Here is a 24,739-nt window from a genome sequence, read left to right as displayed (position 1 = left end):
TAAACATATAGTGGAGATTCGTTGCCATTTTGTCATTGCCTTGATTATGAGATACATGTTGAGTGCCTTGGTTTTGGGGATCTTCCAAATATATTTGTCTTGTGACTGGGATGACAGGCTGATAAAATTCTCAAAAGGAATTTCATTTCAAAAGCTAGATTGAAATGCACTTGAAGTTTCTGGAAATCCTGAATCAATAAAATTTCAATGCTATTAATAAATAAAGCTACCAACATCAGGAACCAGTGATGCCAGGACACCAGATACCCTTACCTCTAAATCATGTGATTTGCTTTGTTACATGAGTTGAAGTGGAATCACAATTTCCATATTCAGGACCCCCATCTAAAGTTGTTTTTATTCTTACTGGTGTAGCACTACCTTCTAAACTTACCGAGTGAAGGGAAGGATTGTGGAGATACCAATTCCTAACCGTAAGGTAATTTTGTACTTTCCAAATGCTGAAACCAAAGTGTGTAGTACTTTCCAATTGCATAGTACTTACATAGGTGCCAGCAGCCAGGGAGACTGACTCCAGTCCGAATGATGGCAAGCCCAGAAAATAGGGTTTGTTACTCTTACACTGGCATTATCAAGAAAAGCGTGTGGCTATGTACATTTTCTTGACTCTCTTCATCCAAATTGAAAGGATTCATTCATAAATCAGAAGTGAAATTTGTACAGGGAAATATTACAGTGTGACTCTTACATCAACTACAGTGCACATTGCAGGCATTACCCCTTTCTGCTGTATCTGAGCAAAACCAGAATTGTACAGGTGCAGCAAAATGAAGTGATGGCAAGAAGAAAGGTAAAAAGGTGCAACAGAATGGCCACATTACCTGAAAAGTAAAGTTCCTTGGTAAGTTTCTGTTTAGTAGTGGTTCTTCAAGCAGAATTCCCCAGGAGTACAGTAGAGCAGTGCTGAGCCCTAATGAATGGCCCTTGGATATTTTAGTCCACAGTTTCTGTAGTAGCCACAGCACGATTCCAGCTACCATGCTAGTGATAAGAATTGCTACCCATAGTTTACCTGCAATATGAATAGTATGTGCATACAATATATACATTTAGTATATCCATATATATAGATAATTGTATATATATTTTTTCTTCTGTGAATTTTTTTAGTATTTCAAGTCCGGATATCATTTTTGGTGAAAGCACAATTTGCAAGTCAGTGATCTTGTGGCTAGTTTAGCATGAGTATTGTTCATTATAATATTACAGTGGAACCTTGGTTTTCGTACGAATTGCTTTTTGTAGACTTTTTCGGACAAAATTTTTTCTCGGGTTTCACACCATTTCCTTGGATTTCGTACACTTGGAAACGCTTCTTCCAGGGCCCACCGTGTGACTAGGCCTGTACTGAGTGCCCAAACAAAGCACCCCATGTTCTCTTGTGACCCCTTCTGCTTTGTGTTCGTTGTTTTTTGTGCCTTTGTGTGCTTTTTTATTCGAGTGCAATTGCTAAATAAGCCATCATGGGGCCAAAGAAAGTTCCAAGTGCTAGCCCTTTTGTAAAAATGGAGAGAACCACTATAGAATTTAAGAAAGAACTCGTAGCACAGTGAAAACTGAAGAGGGGAAGTAACCCCAGATAGTGCCAGTAAAAAAACGAAGATGAATAAGTAACCATAGATAGGTCCTTGATACCTGAACTCCTTCTGGAGGGGATTCCCCTTCCAAAACAATAACCTCTCTTCCTCCTCCTCCCCTTCTCTGCGTCTTCCATACGCTAACTAGTCTTCCATAAAGGTAATAGTGATGTTAAATGTTCATTATTCATTTCATTATTCATTTATATTTCTCATTGTTTTCTGTAAGTAAAATTGTGTTATTCCCTATAAATAATATATTTATACAAGCAGTCCCCAGTTATCGGCGGGGGTTGCGTTGTCGGTGGGGTGCTGATAAGCAAAAACTGCCATTAACTGAAACTCAGTGATTTATGGCAGTTATGGCACCAAGTTTCTTTTAATGGCACTGATAACTGGTTAATAGCACCTCTGTTAGTGCATGTTATGGCGCTATAAATCACCAATAAAATTGGATCTCCATTAACCGAGTTCACCGATAACCAGGGACTGCCTGTATATACATATATTATATATATATACAGTGGTACCTCGACATACGAAAGGCTCAACTTACGAAAAACTTGAGATACGAAAGCAAATACGAAGATTTTTTTTGCTCTACGTACGAAAATAGTTCAGAATACGAAAGGTTGTTGCTGTAAAGTCCCGAGATTCGCCCGGACCACCGATAACAATTTTAAAACTTGCGCGCCGCCAACTGAGTAGACTCACCACCATCCTCCCGCTCTCCCATTGGTTCCTGATGCTAGTCACCACCATAAGATCCTGCTCTCCTATTGGTCAGCATCTCTCCCATGATCCCATCATGCATCTACGTAGCGGCGTGCTTTTTCGGTGACTCAGCAGCATCATCGTTATCGTAAGCATGCTTGGAATTCGTTCGTAAATTCGTTAGTGATTTCGTTGTAGTACTACTTTATCATGTTGTGTGAGAACTTTACTACATGCATATACGTACTACATAACTTAATTACGTACAGTATATATGTAGTCATGGGTTTCAAGAAAGTTGAAGTAGGAAAGAAAAGGATGCTTTCTTTGGAGACAATTAAAAAGTATGAAGCTGGCATGCGATTGAGTGTGATCGCCAAGGAATATGGCCGAAATCGTTGAGGAGGGATCCTGCTCCATTCTCGATTTCTACGGGAATCGAGAGGAACCACCAGCCGATATCGCTTGACGAATTCGGTGGGGGTTTCGCAGACTGCTAGAATTCTACGGAATTTCTAGCGCCGGGAACCTCGCCTATGCTCGAATTCCTGGAATTTCTAGCATTGGGAAGAAGACTGCTGCTGAAGAAGACTATCTCACAGTAGGCGACCAACCTGGAATAGAGAAGAACGGACGGGAATATCCAGTTTGGCTTGAACTATCGTCTTAGTATTCTGTTCACCATTGAAGCTTTCCTTCGAGGAAGACTTCTCCTTCACTCTCTTTGATAGAGATCGAAGGTGGTCGATCTCCAATCCTTATTTTGTTTTCTTGAAGGAAAGAATTTAGGATGGAGATCGTTGTTCAGAATCCTATAAATATACTACGTATATTAACCTCGCGACATGATTCTACTAAGCAGTTGAATTGTCCGAGGGGTAGGCCCATATCCTAGTTATTCTACGGATTGCGACTTAGACGAGAAGTATTCTAATTGAACTGCAACTCGGGGTTGCCTGCAACCTCCCAGGAGTTTCAGTTTCAATTTTATATACTTATGGTTTTGTCACGACAACACCATTTCAACTTTTATATTTACCGAAATCGTTTCGCCCAAATATAATTGCTCGAGCATATCTTGTATGCTCGGTGGTTCTAGCCGAACGCATTCCTTCGTGGAATAATGGATTACCTGGCAACTCAGGATGACGAGTCAGCGAGAGCTCGGGCTCAGCTACTGCGTATTGAACTGCCTGATAGCAGCTCAGTATCAGCTGGGGCCTCCGAGATGCACGGTCAGTTATGTCTCTCTCTCCCCTGCTTTGATTGACTACCTAACCGTATCTCTGCCCAACAATCATGGACTTAGGTCTCTGATTAACGGGGATTCTCGCAATAATGAAGGACCATCTACTGCTGTGACGATAGATTCCATCGCCTTCGACATTGCGAGAATTTTCAACAGAGATATCTCTTAGACTCTTTCATCTTTCTGTTTACCGCACGGTAACAGAAGTCTGTACAAGTCTCCCGCTGCATCGCACTGCGATAATGCGAATGATTTTGCAGACATCTGAGTTTGTCTTCAAAATATCTCATATTCGTAGGTGTACAATTGTTCATTGTTCAACCCGAATTAACAGATATGTCAAAAGACATCGCCTACTCTCCGACCTGACAGCTCTACTTCCAAATGTTCAGCCCATGAGAAGCAGTTCTTCAGGCGGCTTTCCCCTGTGTTTTCATTACTGAAGCAACGCCCCGCTCATTGCAACTACGACTTCTCACCGGACAGCAATGAAATAGCGGTTTAGCGTTTTCAGTCATTTGTAAGCACAGGTTCAGAATCTTGAGAATCCTTCTCTCGATTCATCTGTGAAGACGTAGGTTGCATTCAATATCTACCTTCGTCTTCAACGGTACATAGTGTTGTTTCTCCTTAGCTGAGATTCAACAACTATGAGATGTTTTGCCTTCAGGGACCTCGGTCTCTAGAAGGCAATTGACTTTCGCCTGTTGGGCACATGCCTTAAGAGAATCATCACCTCGCTGTCCGGCATTGGTGACAAACAAATACATTATTTGTTTGGTCTCTCGGCATAACCCTTTAAAGGCGAAGGTCACGTGACTTACTCAGATGCTTGGACAACTTGCCTCCTACCGAACGCAGTCAGTCGGCAGCTGTCAGAGCGCCCGAGTCAGTTACGAACTACGCTGTTGACTTAGTTCGGTTGTTACCAGAGCAATCATTACTTCGTTTTAATAGCTTGTCACAGTCCCCATACCATCGACACCCACCATGAAGTGTCGGTGTCCTATCCACTACCGAGAACTTCGCTGCATGGGGATAGGAGGATGCGAGAGACTTCGTGGCAAACGGACAGACCAGTATGGGTACTGGACATCACCGAAGTAGAGAAGAGGGATAGGTCATGCGACTATTCCCTTCTTTTCCTCTGAGGAACTGCATGACTTCTCCTGCGAAGTCAAGCATCCAGGGGATGGGGATCCGTGACGCTCGATTTCGTACCGAACTTCGTAGCGAAGACTCAGAACCCTTCGGTCCCTGATGATTGGTTCAAGTCGTTCACAATCCCCTCCCTAATGGACTTCACCGCCTTCGATGCGAAGGAGATGCTGCCTTGTCCGCAAGAACTTCTCCGTGGCGCAGGTACTGAAGGCAGGGGTCTGGTCCAACCAGACCACATGCCCTTCCTTCTACCTTCGGGATATTGCCCACAGGTCCTTGGATCTTTTCCCTGGGACCCGTGGTGGCTGCTCAACACGTTGTGTAGCGAACCCAGACCCTCGCAGGCTGAACAGCATCGAGTCCTGGTGTGACCGTAAGAAATGGATGAGTGAATGAGAGTGTGACTGGCTCCTCTTCCCATCTTTTTCTTCCCCTCTACCTGTGGTTAGAGGGACACGGTCGTCACCCTGCTGTATAAGGACAAGATGCAGGTGAGCTACTCAACAGAGCCCCATCTTATCCCTTTCACTAGGGATAGGAGCGTATATCCACCACTTCCTCCAACAAGGGGGAGGAAGTGGATGCCAGCTTGAGACAAACCCATACTTTATGTTGTCTCTTGCAAACAGGAACAAGTTCTTGCTTGCTGGTACGAAGAGATACGCTTGCCTCTCTCTTAGTACTCGGCCCAGAGGTCTGACCATTGATCCTGCGGTGCACACCCCGATCAATCGGACAGAGGCTTGGATCCCTCCCTCGCTCTTACGACCAGGGAGGCATTCCAGGGATGGACGAACACCAGTCTGTTCATCAAAAGACTCAGATTCCTCCCACCAAGAAGCGAGTCTTCCTATTTTTTGTACAAGTAACTTACCCAGCAGATATATACTTAGCTATAGACTCGGTCGTACCGACAGAATTTCAAAACTCGCGGCACACGCGACAGTAGGTCAGGTGATCCACCATTCCCGCCGCTGGGTGGCGGGGTCTGGAACTATTCCCGTTTTCTAAGCCATAATTTCTCTGTCGGTTGAACGGACAACACCTATTGTTCGTTCCTCCATCTTGGATTTCAACTCGTTTGCCGAGAATTTGGATTGGTTTTTTTTGGTGACGTATTCTGTTTTTTCTCTGGCTTGGCATACGCTTATTGTGGACTGTTTTTCGACTTTGGTTTTGACTACTCTTTCACGATGTCTGACGCTAAGGCTTCACCTATGTTTAGAGTTTGGCAGTAGGGAAGAATGTAAGGTTAGGCTGCCTAAATCGGCATTGGATCCGCATAGTATTTGCGCTAAATGCAGGGAGAATGAATGTTCTTTTATTAACACCTGTGTGGAATGCGAGAACCTTACGGAGCTTGAATGGAAGGAATTATCATCATATGTTAGGAAGCTTGAGAGAGATAGAGTGAGAAAGGCTTCAGCTAGGTCATCTAGTAGATCTTGCTCATTAGAACAAGAAATTAACTCTCCATCTAACAATTTTCCCTTAGCCTCAGCTGCTTCTCCCTGTTCTGAATCCAAAGATTCTTCGTCAGAGAGGGAAAATGTAAAAGCTTCTATTAAGAAACTTCAAGCTCAGCTACGAGCTCTAAACCAAGGTAAGAGTGGTGATAGTGACTTGTGCAGTGTCCCCAGTGCAGTGGAGGGGGCGTCTGACCGGTTCCTCATTGCTCCTAGGCCTAGACCTCTTCCAAACTCCCAGGACCAGGGGAGGAGGAATGTCGAAAGCCGCAGGGAGGATGCAGAACATCCCCAACGGTCAGGCGTCCCTTCGGCAGATCCTGTTGTTAAGTCCCAGGCTGCCTCGGATTGCCGCAGAAAAGGCGTCCTAAAGGAGTGTTTTTCGGCCTCAGACTCTTCCTCTCCTAAACGAGGATGGAGTTCGGCCTCCCGTTCGCGCCCTTTGAAGAGAGCCTGGAAGGCGCCTAAAGGAGACGCGGCTGACTCCAGCCCAGAGCGTTTTCCCGAGGATTGGCCTTCGGGACCTAAGAAGACTAGACTAGAGGAGCCTGCTCTTCAGGATCCGACCAAGAAGTTTTTGGTTAATCTGCAAGAGCAGTTAGCTTCGCTCGTAGGCTCTTTTGCGAAGGACTCTACAAGGAGGAAGGATGTCTCGCTCCCGGTTAAGAGTTCCGCTAAGCGTCCTTCTTCGTATAGGAGAGAACTCTCACGATCTCCAGGACGTTTATCGCCTTCGTCGAGAGACTCGTCGGATAGGAGTTGTTCTCCTGAGAGAAGAGCCCTTTCGCCCTATAGGCTGTCTTCCCCGAAGCGCCCTCTTAATCGTAACGAATCGAGCAGAAGTCTCGATCGGTTTAGGTGCAAGGAACCGGAAAACCGATTTAGATATCAGGATCCCTTGGGTCTTCAGGACCAGGAACCAGACAGGCGCAAAGAGGCAGCAAGACGCAAGAAAGGGCGTCAAGAGCCTCTTAGAACGCAGGATTCAGGACGTCAGGATTCGGCTAGAAGGCAGGAATCAGGACGCTATGAGCCAGGACGCCATGAGTCAGGGCGCCATGAGTCAGGGCGCCAGGAGTCAGGGCGCCAGGAGTCAGGGCGCCAGGAGTCAGGACGTCAGGAGTCAGGGCGCCAGGAGTTAGGACGCCAGAAAACAGGACGCCAGGAGTACGTTAGGCGTCAAGTGTTAGGGCGCCAAGAGCCTGTTAAGCATCAGGATTCAGGACGCGAGGATCTTTTCAAGCGCCCTGAATCAGGACGCCAGGAGCCTAGCAAGCGCCACGAACCCGACGAACATAGACAAGAGTCTAGTAGGCACAAGAGTGTTGCCGACAGACAGGAGCCTCACTCCTCGTATAGGAGTGCTAATGTTCCGCGCTCCCCTTCTCGGGATAGGAGTTCTTCTCCCGGGAAGAGCCAGATCACTCCAAAACGATCTCCTTCTGTAGATCAGTTGGACCAGGTATCGGAAGACGAAGAGCCTGTAGATGTAGCAGTTTCGGACTACAAGAGACTTTCTCTTTTGCTGCTAAAGGAGTTCGGAGACTCCCTTCATCCTGCGGACCCTCCTTCACCAGGATCGTTGATGTCCAGCACTAAAGCTCTCAAATCGTCTTCCTTCGTTAAGATGCGCCCCGCTCTTTGTATGAAAAAGGCATTAAAAACTTTTTCAGAGTGGTTGACTTCCAGAAGGGAAGCGGGCAAGACAGTTTTTTCCTGCCCTCCTTCCAAATTAACAGGCAAACCAGGAAGGTGGTACGAGACCAAAGAGCCGATGGGGTTAGGTCTGCCTTCTTCCGCGGATGCGGATTTTGCTTCCTTAGTGGACTCTGCTAGGAGGAAGTCGTTGCTGTCTGCTAAGGCGACTTGGGGCATGTGTGAGCTGGACCACCTTCTAAAGGGCCTATTTAAAACCCTAGAAGTCTTCAACTTTATGGACTGGGCATTAGGAGCTTTAGCAAAGAGATCTCAGGACACGGACTTTGTTTCCATGGAGGAACTTTCGAGCGTCCTGGCTTGCCTGGACAGAGCGGTCATGGATGGTTCTGTGGAAGTTGCCTCTCTTTTTGGTACGGGAGTATTGAAGAAGAGATCTGTCTTTAGCTCTTTCTTAGCAAGAGCAGTATCACCCTTGCAAAGGACATCTCTTCTTTTTGCTCCTTTATCCCCGCACCTTTTTCCACAAGAGACGGTTAGAGAGGTTTCGAAATCTCTTACTGAGAAGGCAACTCAAGATCTCCTCACGCACTCAGCCAAGAAGTTTAGGCCGGCAGTGCCTATAGAGAGAAAGAGAGACCCTCTTTTGTTCAGCCCTTTCGAGGGGCCTCCTCTCTAGAGCCCCTCTTAGAGGTAGAAGACCAGAGAGAAAGAATAGACCATCTAGAAGGTCCTTCGGGAAGTCTAGATGAACAGCAAGTCCTCCAGACGAAAGTAGGCGCCAGGCTACTCCACTTTGCCAAAGTCTGGGCGCAGAAGGGAGCGGACTCCTGGTCCCTCTCTATCCTGAAAAAAGGATACTTGATCCCCTTCAGGGAAAATCCTCCCTTGACGACAACTCCAAGGGAGTTGACCGCAAGATACTCGGATCCGGTCCGAAAGCTTGCTATGTTGCAAGCAGTGGAACAGATGATTTCCAAGGAAGCTCGGTTAGAACTGGTTCAAGATCTCCAGTCTCCAGGATTCTACAATCGGCTATTCTGGTACCGAAAGCATCGGGGGGATGGAGACCAGTTCTAGACGTCAGTGCCCTGAATTTCTTTGTCTTGAAGAAGAAATTTTCGATGGAGACGTCTTCCTCTGTTCTATCTGCTCTTCGTCCAGGGGACTGGATGGTGTCCCTGGACCTTCAGGATGCGTATTTCCATGTGCCAATTCATCCGGCAGCAAGGAAGTATCTGAGGTTCATGTTCCAAGGGAAAGTGTTCCAGTTCCGAGCGATGTGCTTCGGACTTTCGACTGCCCTCAAGTCTTTACGGACATCATGAAGAATGTAGCTTATTGGCTACATCTGGAAGGGATCAGGATCTCGTTATACTGGACGATTGGCTAATAAGAGCCCAATCGGAGGAAAAATGTCTGGAGGACCTTTTAGTTACTCTGAAGTTGACAAAGTCCTTAGGACTTTTAGTAAATCACGAGAAATCCATGCTGACTCCCCAGCAAAGTATTGTCTATCTGTGGGATTCAGATGGATTCTCGGGATTTTTCTAGCGTATCCTTCGCAGGAAAGGAGACAACGCTGCCTAGAAAAGGTGTCAGTCTTCTTAAGGAAAGAACATTGTTCCGCGAGGGAATGGATGAGCTTGCTGGGGACCCTCTCCTCGATGGAACAGTTCGTTTCCTTAGGAAGACTTCACCTAAGACCCCTTCAATTTTATTTGAAGGAGAAGTGGGATTGGAAGTCCAACAATCTGGGAGAGACTTTTCCAATCTCGAAACGGATCAAGGAGAATATCCGTTGGTGGTTAGATCCACAGAAACTAAGCAAAGGAATCTCCCTTCGCTTACAGAAACCCTCGCCTAGCGTTGTTTGCAGACGCCTCAGATTCAGGGTGGGGAGCGACCCTAGGTTCGCAAGAGGTGTCAGGCATTTGGGAAGGGGAACAAGTGTCCTGGCACATAAACAAGAAAGAGCTAACAGCCATTCATCTAGCTTTGGTTCATTTCGAGGAACAGGTCTCAGGTCTGGGGATTCAGATTCACTCGGACAACACAACAGCCCTCGCTTATATAAAGAAGCAAGGGGGGACGCATTCCTTTTCCCTGTACGAGTCAGCAAAGGATCTGCTGATTTGGGCACAGGAAAGGAAGATCTCTCTCCTCACAAGGTTTGTGCAGGGAGAGAAAAATGTCCGGGCAGATCTGTTAAGCAGAAAGAACAAGTCCTACCCACGGAATGGACTCTCAATCCTCAGATTTGCCAACAACTTTGGCAGCTGTGGGGAAGGCCCAATATAGACCTGTTCGCGACCAACAAGAATCACAGATTAGAAACCTATTGCTCCCCGATCTCGGATCCTCAAGCAGTAGCAGTAGACAGCTTTCTGCTAGATTGGACGGGCTTGGACGCTTACGCCTTCCCTCCTTTCAAGATAGTAGGAGAAGTATTGAGGAAGTTCGCTTGCTCGGAAGGAACAAGAATGACCCTCATCGCTCCCTTTTGGCCGGCTCTCGATTGGTTCACAGAGGTGCTGGAGTGGTTAGTGGATTTTCCAAGATCGCTTCCACTAAGGAACGATCTTCTCAAACAACCCCACTTCGACAGGTTTCACAAAAACCTCCCCGCTCTAAGTCTGACCGCCTTCAGACTGTCGAAGGACTTGTCAGAGCAAGGGGCTTTTCACGAGAAGTGGCGAAGGCTATTGCAAGAGCCAGAAGAGTCTCCACTTCTAAAGTATATCAGTCGAAGTGGGAGTTGTTTAGAAGATGGTGTAAGGAAAAGAAAATATCCTCCTCCAGTACCTCTGTAACTGAAATCGCAGAGTTTCTCCTATATTTGAGAAAAGACTGTAACCTAGCAGTTTCAACAGTGAAGGGTTACAGAAGTATGCTGGCCTCAGTTTTTCGACATAGAGGAATAGATCTGACAAACAATAAAGATCTTCATGACCTTATAAGGTCTTTTGAGACCACGAAAGGACATGTCATCCAAAAGAAGCCCTAAAGCTGAAACTTGGAAATTTGGTCCCCTCAAGTTGGTTCCTAAATGTCGGGAAAATTTGTACCGCTCACGCAGCTTCTTTTAAGGGACTTACAAGAAAGTCTTTTATTCCTTTTTGCGTTAGCAACAGCCAAGAGAGTGAGCGAGTTGCAAGCTTGGAAGGTAAAGTGGGGTTTAAGAAAGATTCAGCGATTTGCTCCTTTCAACCATTTTTTCTACGCGAAAAATGAAAATCCCTCAAAGCCTTGGCCAAGAAGCTTTGAGATAAAAGGAATATCTTCATTAACGGGGATAGAACTAGAAAGGACTTTGTGTCCAGTCAGGGCACTCAAGTTCTACCTGGAGAAGAAGAAGTTGCTGAAAGGTACAGAGGAAAGTCTTTGGTGCTCTGTAAGAGATCCGAAAAGAGCGATTTCTAAGAACGCCCTTACATTCTTCATAAAAGATGTAATAAGGGAAGCTCACCTTAAATGCAAGAAGAGCATTTCAAGGTTCTCAGAGTGAGAGCTCATGAAGTGAGAGCCATAGCTACGTCTATGGCATTTCACAAAACATGGTCGCTTCAGGCTCTTTTAGAGTCGACATTTTGGAGATGTAATTCGGTGTTCGCCTCGAATTACCTAAGAGATGTTAAAGTTTCGTACGAAAAGTGCTTTGTCTGGGAGCGTATGTTTCGGCGAATTCAGTGCTGGGAGAAGGGGCTGAGGCTAATCCTTCCTATTTAGTTTAAGGCTTAAATTACTGTTTATTGGTGGTTGTTTTTATTGGTTAATTGTCAGAGGGAATAGGGACCCTCTTACAATTCATAGAGTGTAACAAGACTAACATGGTCAGGTGATCGGGATTGGCTTCAGTGCTCTTTGTGATTTGTTTTATAACCTTAACTCTGTCATGTAAGAGGGCGAGTCCCCATTGATATGACAAAAGGTCAAGGCTCTACCATGTAAGTGGGTCAGCCCCCATTGGTACGATCCAGTTATAGGCTCTGTCGCGTAAGCGGGCTAGCCCCCATTGACACGATCCAAAGAGTTATTCAACCATAGGTTCATTCCTCGTTGAAACTCTTGAGGCAAGCAGACTCATCGACAGTAGTCATGAAGTCTTCAGCCCAATAAGGTAGGAACTATGGATTATGTTATCCAAGAACATAGGTTGTTTTTTCCCTGTTTTTTTATGTATTTAGTTTAATTATTTTATTTTGTTTGTAGCTGTCTCTTGCCCGCCACCAAGGGTGCCCAATCAGCTAAGTATATATCTGCTGGGTAAGTACTTGTACAAAAATGATATTGTTAAGATACAATAAAGTTTTGTACATACTTACCTGGCAGATATATACGACTTAATGGCCCACCCAGCCTCCCCTCAGGAGACAGGTGGGAAGAGAAAATTATGGCTTATGAAAACGGGAATAGTTCCAGACCCCGCCACCCAGCGGCGGGAATGGTGGATCACCTGACCTACCTGTCGCTGTGCCGCGAGTTTTTGAAATCTGTCGGTACGACCGAGTCTATAGCTAAGTATATATCTGCCAGGTAAGTATGTACAAAACTTTATTGTATCTTAACATTCATGTTCCAAAGGACGATGGTTTGTATTATGTATCGGAACAAATGACAATTTGTCGAAAATTGCACTTTTCCTAACTATACAAAAACCTGAGGTCCTTTACATATAGTCCCTCCTCATGCCACCCTCACTCTGCGTATTTTGCATGGGCCAAAAGCAAAAGTGATTTGTTTACCTCCCAGTCGCGTGGCGTGCGACTGTCGGACAAGCGTTAACTACCGTTCTCCCCTTGTTTCGAAGCTTACGACCCGTGTTCCAGCTGCCGCTAGATACTTCCTATTGTTAAAGGACCTCAGGTTTGTAGAGTTTAGGAAAAATGCCAATTTTCGACAAATTGTCATGTTGGAGAGGAGAGAGAGAAATTGTATAAGCAATAACTTAAACCAAATGAACTCAACCGAATTTTTAACTCCATGCCCTTTGGTACTTGCTTTCTCGCCATCCTAAGTCCTAACAACAGGAACAAAAGGCTGTCAGCAGAAAATAGAGAAGACTCTCTACAAGATTAATAGTGCTGAAGCAGCAATTATTTTTAACAAAAACATATTATTATTATAATTATAACATCCAGCATATGCCTGTTCCTTTGAGAGTGGGGTAGCACCAGGAGATGAATCCTTCCAGTTTTCAGCAAGTATTGGGAGGAGGTTGTCAGCCCCATGCCCTGCCCATGAATTCTCAAGGGGCTTAGCCCATGTCCCAGAGGTGTGTGCAACTTTCTTGAAGGTCACATATTCAAGTACAGATGAGATGCAAATTTGTATGGCTTTGCTGAGTGAATGATGAGTGTTACTGCCGTCTTATTTCCCATTTCCCCGATGGGTCACCTAAAGGATGCTGCATTAAATGTTCTCTGCAGCAGCCCTGTGTCTCCCTCCCCTCCCCCTGCTGCTCTTAGTTACGCAATAATTGTTTTATTGCTTTTCCCTTTTTGTTCATTCGTTTTAGTATCTCCTCACTTTGGTGCCCATCGTGAATGTTGTCTTACCTTGATTTTCACCGTTTCTGTTACAAACAATGATTTGATCAGTAATAAAAATTCTGGAAACATGATTTACTTGTCACATTGAGTTAGTGTACAGTATTTTATATTATAAAAGTTACTGTTGTCATTGAAGAGGAGAAAGTTATACTGCACTACAGCAGTGTATCCATCAGAGGACTCCATCTAGCATTTTTTTCAGTGGTCCTGGACTTGTTATACTGTATTAAAAACCTGTTATACTTTCGTTGACCTTAGCAGTTTGTTATGTACGATGTAGTTAGGTAACTGGGTTGCTTGCAGTCCAGATGGGGAAGGGCATGGAACTATCAGCCTCAGCCCAAGACTTTCTGGTACACTCCATCCAGAGGGAAAAGGCACACGAAAAATTATTAACATATAAATTGTGTATATGCTAATTAGATTTTTACAGTTTTCTTTACATCTGACAGTATTGTTGTGCAGACACTTTCAAAATTTTTAAAGGCACATTTCTTAAAGTTCTACATGATCGGTATTTAAACACACTCAGCTTCTCATGATACTTTTTTTTATAGAATAATTTAAATGCTGCACGAGACTAGTTTTTGGTCTTATAGCTAAATGCAAAGAAGTGTGACACTCAGCTGGGTTTATCATTGCTTTATTGTGTGATATATACTTTGCATAATGAAGTCCAAGAGGCTGATCTTGACTATTGGTAGTGTCGTTTGTGACATCTTCATTTCATGTGCACTGTTAGATTCTCCGCTATCAGGACTATGAAGGCCAAACAGAAACCCAGGGATAACACATAGAAAGTTCCTTGCAAATGTAGCAAACTGAGCACTACTTCTCCACCATTGCCTTCCTCTACCTGGAAAAATAAGAAACTTAAAATTAGCTTGCTGTTCTCTATATTCTGCTGGCTTTAGAAGTAGTATTGTGGTTAAACTTTCATGCTTGGTGATATACACTGTTGTCATCAAGGGACTATACTATTCATTTAGATTAAACAGGAGATTTTAGAACTGTAATAAATCTGGTTCCCAGATCTTTAAAAATGTTTCAGGAAATTAAAGTTTCAATTAAAAAGGAATTAAGTTTCAAATTATATACAAGTCTTGCCCTCTGTTTATAATAATCTTCAGCTTTACAATATATTTTGTCACACAACTCTAAAATGTTTTAAGAAATGAAAATGTCAAAAAAATGGATCAGTTTTCAAGATATTTATGACTTTGCTTCTGTTCATAGTTATCTTAACATTGACAGTTTATTTACTTTGCAAAGGATGTTATGTTTATACTTTGTTTGTTCGTTTACATAAAGTGATGTTACGTGAAGATAATAGCCAATATTGAGGCGAGAACTGAATTGTTCTTACAAGGATACAGACCTTTGTCTTTCTAAAGATGTGCTTTTGGTGAAAGCTGGTCTGGTCGCTGGAGCTTGGTACCAAGGCAGATAATCAGTGGCAAGCAAGTGAAAGGGTGAGGGTATGATCTACGTATTCAATTATTAGTGCTACTTTTCCTTTAGCTCCACTGCTGCAGGTAGTTCTCACTTGGCCTTCTGGGGTGGCTATACTTGCAGTCACTCCATTGCTGTCTCTAGCAGCAATGGTCACTCTCTCATATCTTCCAACACCCCACAGCTATTTGAGTAAGTGGGAAGTATTCTTGCTTTTATTTAAGTGCCTAGTTACCAAGCTTCAGTGAACTGACCCACCTTCTGGCAAAGGTATATCTGTATACTGTAAAAGATTTCAGTTTTGTATATGTGTGAAAAACGCATATTATCCTGGATTGGAGATGTCATATATGTTTGTACTCAAATGGCAACCTCTTTTTATACATATAGAATTCAATTTAGCATCAGCATGGAGAAATTTTGTACATGAACTTCCCTGCCAGATATATACTTAGCTATAGTCTCCGACGTTCCGACAGAATTTCAAATCTCGCGGCACACGCGACAGGTAGGTCAGGTGGTCTACCTTACCCGCCGCTGGGTGGCGGGCGTATGAACCAATCTATCTCTCCAGCCAGATTTTTTCTGTCGCTGAAGCGATAACAACGGTTGTCGTTTTCATTCCGATATATTCTTCATTTCTCGCCTTGCCTGGAGATTGATTGGACATTTGGTGACGTATTCGCTCTATGTTGGCTTGGGACATACGCTGATTGTGGACCGTTATTGACTTTGCGCTGGATTTTCCTGTAGAATGTCTGATTTTGATTCTGTTTCCAAAACTCCGGTTTTGTTTAGAGTATGTTTGACCGATGGATGTAAGGTGAGGTTACCGAAAGCTGCGGTTGACCCTCACACTTTCTGTGTTAAATGTAGGGGGAATGAATGTTCGTTTAGTAACCCGTGTCAAGAGTGTGAGGTTTTGAACGAAGATGAATATAAGGCTCTTTCTTCTTATATTAGGAAACTTGAAAGGGATAGGGTACGTAAAGCTTCTTCAAGGAGTTCGAGCAGGTCGAGAATGAGTGAGAATGAAACTAACATTAATGTGTTTTAGAACCTTCCTCCCAGGTCTCAGCTCCTGCTCCCCGCACCGAAGCCATAGATTCGTCTTCGGAGGCGGCGGCCTCAAAAGCTTCCTTGTGTTCTAAGGAAGACAAGAATCTTCGTACTGATCAAGGTAAGAGTGTCAGTGATGATAAGTGCAGTGTACCCAGTGATGTGGAGGGTGCGTCTGACCGGCTCCTTAGTGCCTCCAGGCCTAGACCTCTTCCAGACCCAGTTCCAGTGGAGGAGGAAAGTCGAAAGCCGCAGGAGGGCTAGGGAGAGCCCCCACCGGTCAGGCGTCCCCTCGGCAGATCCTGAAGTTCGCTCCCAGGCTGCCTTGGATCGTAAGAAGAAGAATATTCTTCGTCAGTGTTTTTCGTCATCCTCTTCTCCTTCGCGCAAGCGTGGTTGGAGCTCTAAGGAGGCGTCACGCCCGTTGAAGAGGGCTGCGGAGGCTCCCTTCAGTACGTTAGCGTCCAGCCCAGAAGACTTTTCTGATGTAGCTTCCTTGCAAGCAAAGAAGCCTAGGAGATCCGGTGATCGCCCTCCTTCTCCCGCTCCTCGCGCTGAGCTTGCTTCGGAAGAAGATCCTGGGGACTCTCCTTCTCGAGTGCTAGCGGGCCTACAAGCTCAGATCTCAGCCTTGGCGGAACTCCTTGCATCGAGATCGCGTAGAAGGAAGGATTTGTCTCTCCCTATCAAGAGATCGAGGCGCGTTTCGTCGGAAGAGTGCTCTCCTTGTAATCGGCGATCTCCTTCTTTTGAGGATACTTCTACACATCGTAACATTTCACGAGAGGAACACCACTCCCGCTCGGTGTCGAGACGCCATTCGACGGATAGGCGCTCCTTGGACTATGAAGATATTTCCCCAAATCGGATTCCTGCCTCGGGTAGACGCTCAGCCCCTTCTGTTTCTCCTTCTTCTAGAGTTCGTGCAAGAAGAGAGAGTCGCTCAGGTCATAGAAGACTTATTTCGTCGTCTCCGTCTCATCTTTCTTCTCCTCGTCTTCTCAGAGAACCTAGGGAATGCCCTTCTGAAAGTAGGCGCACTTCTCCTTCCGACTACTGTAGTCGGGAGTCGGATAACGTGACTGGTAGGCGCTCATCGCATGGAGTTCGCTCCTCCCCTGTAAGACATCAAGAGTCTAGTAGGAGCCCTGCTCCTGGTAAGCGTCATTCTTTTAGTAGCTGTTCTCCTGGAGAAAGACACCTTGATCCTCGTTGCTTCGTTCTCCTAGTAGGCGCTCTTCGTTCTCGAGACTCCCTACTCCTGATCGGTCTCCTCTTGCTAGAAGTCAAGAACGCCTCAAGCGCCCTGCTTCTGTTAGGCGCTCGGAGCCTTACAGACGTTCTCCCCTTGGTAAGGACCCAAGATCTCGCCGAACGCCCTGTTCCGTTTAAGCGCTCGGAGCGTAGCAGCGGCTCTCCGCCTTCGTAGGCATCAAGAGCCTCTCAAGCGCCCTGCTCCTGAAAGGCGCCCTATTTTTTAGCAACGTTTCGCCGCTTGGTAGGCGCCAGGATTCCACTAAGCGCCCTGTGACAGATAGGCGCTCGGCGCCTAGTAGCCGCTCTCCTCACGATCGGCGCCAGGATCTTAGCAGGCGCTCTCCCTCTCGTAGTTTCCCTAGGGATAGGACGTGGTCTTTCTAGAGAAAGGAGTCCTTCCTCTTTTGCTGTTAAGAGTTTGTCTGCATTTAGGAAGGAATGCGAGTTTAGACAAGAATTTTCGGATAAGCGTCCTTCTTTTACAACTCGTCGTTCTCCTGTACGCCTCTCTACTTTGGAATCTTCTCCTCATTCAAGACGTTTGTCTCCTTCATCGCACTGTACCCCAGCTAGGAAAATCATCTAAGGATTCTCATAAGGATCCTCATCCCCGTTCTCCTCCTCAAGAAGACCAGGAAGCCTCTGAGGAAGAAACTAATACATCGGCAACAGTTTCTTCGTACAAGAAGCTCACAGAGCTTCTCCTTCAGGAGTTCGGAGAGTCTTTGAGCCCTACTGCTCCTCCTTCTCCACACTCGTTGTTCTCCACAGCGAAAGCAACGAAAGGATCTTCGTGTGTGAGAATGAAACCGACTCTTTCTATGAAGAAAGCGCTCAAGAGTTTCGGTTCATGGATGCGTACTAAAGAAGAAGCGGGGAGGAAAACTATGTTTGCCTTCCCTCCGTCGAAGCTTTCAGGACGGACAGGATTTTGGTATGAGACAGGAGAACCCTTGGGACTGGGCCTTCCGTCTTCAGCTGACGCAGATTTTTTCGGCACTAGTAGACGCCACTAGAAGATCAGCTTTGAATTCGGCCCAAAACTACGTGGGCAATGAATGAAATAGATCACATTCTAAAAGGCATTTTTAGAGTCTTGGAAGTTTTCAACTTTCTCGATTGGTCCCTCGGAGTCCTAGCCAAGAAAACTCAGGACCGGACACGTTTTCTCCGGAGGATTTGAATTGTGTCTTATCCTGTATGGATAAATCGGTGAGGGATGGGGCCAGCGAAATAGCTTCACTGTTTGGAGCAGGGGTCTTGAAGAAAAGATCAGTATTTTGCCTCATTTTTAACAAAGTCTGTCTCCACATGCTCAGAGATCGTCTTTGCTTTTTGCCCCTCTCTCTACGCAGCTGTTTCCTAAACACCGGTTCAAGACATTTCGAAGGTCTCTCTCTGCCAAAGCTACGCAGGACCTTCTAGCGCAGTCTGCAAGGAAGCCGCGCCCTACCTTCCAGACTAAGACGAAGAAAGCTAAGCCGACCTCTCAGGAACCCTTTCGAGGGCTTCTACCTCTAGATCCTCTTCGTTCAGAGGTCGGAAACCAAATAGAAGAGGGAGGACTTTACGAAGTCAATCAAACCTCCCAAGTAAGACTCAAGTCCTTCAGACAACTGTAGGCGCCAGGCTTTTACAGTTTGCAGAAGTCTGGGCCCAGAAAGACGCAGATGCCTGGACCCTGTCAATTTTGAGGAAGGGCTATCTAATCCCGTTCTCTTCGAGGCCTCCCTTGACGAATACCCCGAGGGAGTTGACGGCCAGATACAGGGACCCCATCATGAATCAAGCCCTCCGACTAGCGGTAGATCAGATGCTGGAAAAGGAGGCGATCGAACTAGTGGCAGATCATCTTTCGGCAGGCTTTTACAACCGCCTGTTCCTAGTTCCGAAATCCTCAGGGGGATGGAGACCGGTGTTGGATGTAAGCGCCCTGAACTTCTTCGTCGAAAAGAAGAAGTTCACGATGGAGACCACTGCCTCGGTGTTAGCAGCACTCCGTCCAGGGGACTGGATGGTGTCCTTGGACTTACAGGACGCTTACTTCCACGTACCAATCCATCCTTCCTCGAGGAAGTTTCTAAGATTCATGATGGGGGGAAGAATCTTCCAATTCAGGGCCCTGTGTTTTGGCCTCTCCACACGGCCCCCCAAGTCTTTACGGCCATCATGAGGAATGTGGCACAATGGCTTCACCTAGAAGGGGTGAGGATTTCGCTCTATCTCGACGATTGGCTTATAAGGGCCAATTCCAGAGATCGTTGTCTGAAGGACTTGAAGAAAACCCTGGATTTGACTTATTCCTTAGGACTTCTGGTCAATCTGCAGAAGTCAAGTCTGATTCCCGCTCAAGAGTGCGTTTATCTGGGGATCCAGATGAACTCTCTGAGTTTTCGGGCTTTTCCGTCACAGGAGAGGATAGCCCGGGGACTCGAAAAAGTAACAACCTTCTTAGGGAAAGAAGTATGCACAGTGAGGGAGTGGATGAGTCTGCTGGGGACGCTCTCCTCACTGGAGCAATTTGTTTCCCTAGGAAGGTTGCACCTGAGACCGCTCCAATTCTTTCTTTCATCGGAATTGGAGTCGTCCTTCTCAGGATTTGAAGTTCTCCCTGTCAATTTCTCTTCAAATCAAGAAGGAGTTAGCATGGTGGGCGGATCCCGACAAGTTCTCGCAGGGACTGCCGCTTCAATCCCAGAACCCCAGCCTGGTGTTGTTCTCCGATGCGTCGGAAACAGGTTGGGGGGCGACTCTGGGAACCAAGGAGGTGTCAGGAACCTGGGTGGGGGACCAGTCTTCCTGGCACATCAACAGGAAAGAACTAATAGCCGTGTGGCTTGCTCTGAAGGAGTTCGAGTCAGATGTGACAGGAGCAGTTGTGCAAATAAACTCGGACAACACCACGGCTCTGGCATACAACAGGAAACAGGGGGGGACGCATTCCTTCTCTCTGTACGAAACAGCAAGAGATCTTCTTCTGTGGACAGAAGAAAGGGGGATAAAACTTCTCACCAGATTCGTACAGGGAGAAAGGAATGTAAGGGCAGATCTCATCAGCAGGAAAGATCAGGTCCTTCCCACAGAGTGGACTCTGCACCAAGATGTTTGCCAGAGCCTTTGGAAGTTGTGGGGCAGGCCTCTCTTAGACCTGTTTGCAACTTCAAAGAACAAAAGACTGGATCTGTATTGCTCGCCCATCTCGGATCCAGGAGCAATAGGGATAGACGCTCTCCTACTCGATTGGAAAGGACTCGATGTATACGCGTTTCCCCCCTTCAAGATTCTGGGGTTGACTTTAAAAAAGTTCGCAGAGTCAGATTCCGCGAGGATGACTTTGATAGCTCCCTTTTGGCCAGCACAAGATTGGTTCACAGAGGTGCTGGAATGGCTAGTGGATTTTCCAAGATCGCTTCCTCTAAGGAGCGATCTACTCAGACAGCCCCACTTCGACAGGTACCACAAAAAACCTCCCGCTCTCAGTCTGACTGGCTTCAGACTGTCCAGAAACTGGTCAGAGCGAAAGGCTTTTCGTCAGCAGCTGCTAAGGCAATCGCTAGAGCGAGGAGGTCTTCCACCTTACGAGTGTACCAATCGAAGTGGGATGTCTTCAGAAGATGGTGCAAGAGGAATAACGTTTCCTCTTCCAGTACCTCTGTGAATCAAATTGCAGACTTCTTTTTATTCTTAAGACAAGAATGTGGCTTAGTCGTTTCGACGATTAAAGGCTATCGTAGTATGTTGGCGAATGTCTTCAGGCACAGGGGCCTCAACTTATCGGAAGATAAGGACCTACAGGACCTTATTAGGTCTTTTGATACAACGAAAATGCAGTCTCCTAAGACACCTAGCTGGAATTTGGATGTAGTCCTTCAATTCCTTGGGTCCTCTAGGTTTGAACCCCCTAATTCAGCCTCATTCAGAGACCTTACCAGGAAGACTCTGTTTTTGATGGCTCTAGCTTCCGCCAGAAGAGTGAGTGAGCTTCAGGCGATTGATGGTAATGTGGGTTTTAAGGAGGACTCTCTCATTTGCTCTTTCCTTCCTGGTTTTCTTGCAAAGAATGAGAACCTATCAAGTCCATGGCCCAAGAACTTCGAGATTCGTGGGTTATCTTCTTTGGTAGGAGAAGAACCCGAGAGAACTCTTTGCCCAGTGAGAATGGTGAAATACTACCTTAGAAGAAAAGAGCAACTGAAAGCCAACCGAGAGGTCCTGTGGTGTTCAGTAAAAGAGCCTACTCGTCCATTGTCGAAGAACGCATTGTCCTTCTTCTTGAGAAGCCTCATCAAAGAAGCACACGGATCCTGCAGAGAAGAACATCTTAGGCTTCTTAAAGTGAAAGCACACGAAGTAAGAGCCATAGCAACTTCTCTTGCTTTCAACAAGAATATGTCCGTGCGAAATCTGATGGAGACAACATTCTGGAGATGTCAGTCAGTGTTCGCGAACCACTACTTACGTGATGTGAGAATCACTTACGAAAAATGCTTCGCCTTGGGCCCGTACGTATCTGCGGATTCAGTGCTGGGGCAGGGAGCTGGAACGCATCCTGTTTAGTAGTATAAATTTTTCCCCCTTGTATTTGTTGTTGTTGGTTGCCTTAAAGAGGATGCATGAAGGCATCTCTTTAGGTCGTAATACTAATCTTTAGTAGTTTGGTTAGGTGGTCTGATGAGTGTGGCTCCTTGCAGTAGTAGTGGTTAGGACCTGTTAAGATAGGGACGAACAATCCCTTTAACAGGATCCGACTTGGATTCTACCACACAAAGGGATCACATATCCCAGTGGTAGATCCGAGAGTCTTTCAGCATCAGGTCACGTCCTAGCTGTAGTTCTCCAGGCAATGCAGACTCAGAGACAATATCAATGAAGTCTTCTGCCTGAACAGGTAAGAACCAAGGTTATTTATATCCTACAACATCAGTTGTTTCTTATCTCTCCTTATTACTTTAGCTGTCTCTTACCCTCCACCAAGGGTGCCAATCAGCTAAGTATATATCTGGCAGGGAAGTTCATGTACAAAAATGATATTGTTAAACTACAATAAAGTTTTGTACATACTTACCTGGCAGATATATACGTCTAATGGCCCACCCAGCCACCTCCCCTCAGGAGACAGGTGAAAGAAAAAAATCTGGCTGGAGAGATAGATTGGTTCATACGCCCGCCACCCAGCGGCGGGTAAGGTAGACCACCTGACCTACCTGTCGCGTGTGCTGCAAGATTTGAAATTCTGTCGGAACGTCGGAGACTATAGCTAAGTATATATCTGCCAGGTAAGTATGTACAAAACTTTATTGTAGTTTAACAATATCATGTTACAGAATATTTGGCCCAAAATTATGTAATAAGATGCTAAACCATGTCAGAAAGAATATATGTCCCTGTAACATGTCTAATGGTAGGCTTGTATGATGGAATTCTATAGCCAAATAAATTATCTTATGAAAAGTTACTCTGTTGTTGGATAAGTTACTATGTTGTTAGATTAAGTCAAGGCATGTATTTAATGAGAGTACTACAAAGTAACAGACAAATAAAGGAGAATCTCTTAACAGATCAAGTTACAGTTAATAGAGGGGCCTCGAAGAATAAATGTAGAAAGCACCTGTGGTAAGGTCCATTTCTTGAGGTTATTCTTCCTTGCTTTTCTTGATGACGTAAGAATGAGATCGTCAATCCAGTAATTGATGAGTCCGCTTTCAATCAGTCGTAATTTCACCTTGTCTATCCTTCGACGGAAGGGAGCGCCCTTTCTGCAGGAAACAAAAAACCATTCAAGATGTTTTAGTATGAGCATGGGCGGCTTGTGTATAGGCACTGTGGAACTGCACCACCCACTGTTTTCACTAAAAATTTATTAATAACATGCAGTGTAATTTGGTTTTCCTTTCTTTAACACTTGTTCATAATATTTAATACTGTGATAAATCATTCACAACATTGTTGGTCATTGTCATTCATCTCATTTGTGAAGAAGCTGCAAAATTGCTTATATGGAACTGTGTGCTTCATAGTTCCAGCAACACTTTTTTTTGGTCATTCTACGCATGCGCACATGTCTAAGGGGAGGGAAGAGGCAGGCCCACAGTGGAGAAAAGCAATGCCACTCACCTAGTTCTGTGTTTACATTTTTTATAAGTGTGTGACCCTGAATCAGGAAAGGTTCAATGCACTTGCAATAATTTCAATTGAGAAAAATGTCCTCACCGGTCATCCACAAATCAAGGAGAAAGTCATTAACTTTTTGCCCAAAATATTACAAGAATGGATTTCATTTTTAAATTAATGGATGAAGCTTGACTGGAGCAAATTTATATGTAACGTAAAAATAAATTTTGTTCATTCTTTTTTTTGTGTGTGTATGTATTTCATTTTGCTCAATATTAAGATAATTAAGATAATGCCTTCATTTTGCACAATATTAAGATAATTAAGATAATGCCTTAATTGTTACGCAAAAGATGTCTAAGCATACATATGGTTTATCATTGTGTTTGTTAATTGTTTATCGTTTAGAATTATACCTCACCTGAAGCCCCAGCCGTATCCACCATAGTTGATATACTCTGCTTGGCCTGTGTGGAGTGGGGTGTAGCCTCGAGAGTCAGTGTACGAAGATAGAATGATAGCCTTGATGTAGTACTTCCAAGTCAAGAAGGCATGGTGACCTTTCAGAACTCTTGTCAAGTGCTCTTTAGGGGTCAAAGGCTGTGATGTATGAAAAAGAAAAGGAGGATTTTATTTTGTGGGTATAGTATGGGGCACTAGATGGGGCCATATAACTAGTGTTACTGTATAGTATGTATTGGGCTCTGCCATGGCCTCTATATAATAGCCTTATATATATGTGCGTGTATTTTAAGTTCCTATTTTGAGGAGGAAGTGGGAGGAATCCTATCATCTTAAGATTAGTGGAGCACTGGCCAAAGTACTACCCTCAGTCAGTTGGTAGAAAGGCTTACTTTGTGGCACCAGAAAGATGATGATATAAGAGTGCGGTGGGAGATCAAACAAATTGTTTGTGAATTAACATTTCAAAATCAGCCACTAAATATGATCAACAAATAATGAAGCTGTTGAATCAGTGCTGGAAATTAAATTCAGAACTCAGGAGGCACTTCAGTTATTAAGAGAATTCTTCCAAAATATGATAGAGGAGGATTTTCTTACCAGGATCTGCTCATTGACTTTTTGAACTGTTGGGATTGTGCTTTCCTTAAACCATTCCCAGCCAATGCCATACGTCTCCTCCATGCCCCACGTGTATCGATCTGCCTGGAGTAACTGCTCCAGTGTGTCTATGGTAGGAGACTTCTCAGGGACCGAGAGGTGAGCTATCAGGGACGAGCGATAGGCCATTGTGATTAGTATAGAGAACATCCACCAAAATCCAATGATGACCTGTACGTAATTCAAAGAATGAACCAAGATATATTAAAAATGTTTAGAAAGATGGCATTTTGTAGTGATTTCATAGTTATACACAAGTATATGGAAGATTATTACGTATAGAGGAATAAGATTGCCAGTGCATGTAATGAGGACATTGGAGAACGTACTGTATGTAATGCA

At 45.1% G+C, this 24,739-nt stretch overlaps 1 protein-coding gene across 1 annotated transcript; it reads right to left on the bottom strand.

Annotated features, from left to right (window-relative positions):
• Positions 1-13,847: 13,847 nt before the first annotated feature.
• On the bottom strand, positions 13,848-24,614 carry LOC135208055 (uncharacterized). Its single transcript, XM_064240197.1, has 4 exons — positions 24,338-24,614; positions 23,697-23,875; positions 22,773-22,920; positions 13,848-14,252 (listed from the first exon to the last, which is right to left on the bottom strand). The coding sequence occupies exons 1-4, from the start codon at positions 24,545-24,547 to the stop codon at positions 14,118-14,120; spliced, it is 672 nt and encodes a 223-aa protein (XP_064096267.1). The 5' UTR covers positions 24,548-24,614; the 3' UTR covers positions 13,848-14,117.
• Positions 24,615-24,739: the final 125 nt, after the last annotated feature.

The sequence above is a fragment of the Macrobrachium nipponense genome, chromosome 34, assembly GCF_015104395.2.
Source record: "Macrobrachium nipponense isolate FS-2020 chromosome 34, ASM1510439v2, whole genome shotgun sequence".
NCBI lineage: Eukaryota > Metazoa > Arthropoda > Malacostraca > Decapoda > Palaemonidae > Macrobrachium > Macrobrachium nipponense.
Note: the sequence above shows the minus strand (reverse complement) of the source record. Positions and strands in the feature narration are given on the sequence as shown.

Bases quoted from the DNA above. Each gene is read 5' to 3' on its own strand.
- LOC135208055 (XM_064240197.1), bottom strand. From the start codon at position 24,547: ATGTTCTCTATACTAATCACAATGGCCTATCGCTCGTCCCTGATAGCT. The intron at 23,876-24,337 runs GTAAGAAAATCC...CATACATCACAG, and splicing joins AAGTCAATGAGCAGATCCTG to CCTTTGACCCCTAAAGAGCA. The intron at 14,253-22,772 runs GTGCTTTCTACA...TTATTTTTCCAG, and splicing joins AGAAATGGACCTTACCACAG to GTAGAGGAAGGCAATGGTGG.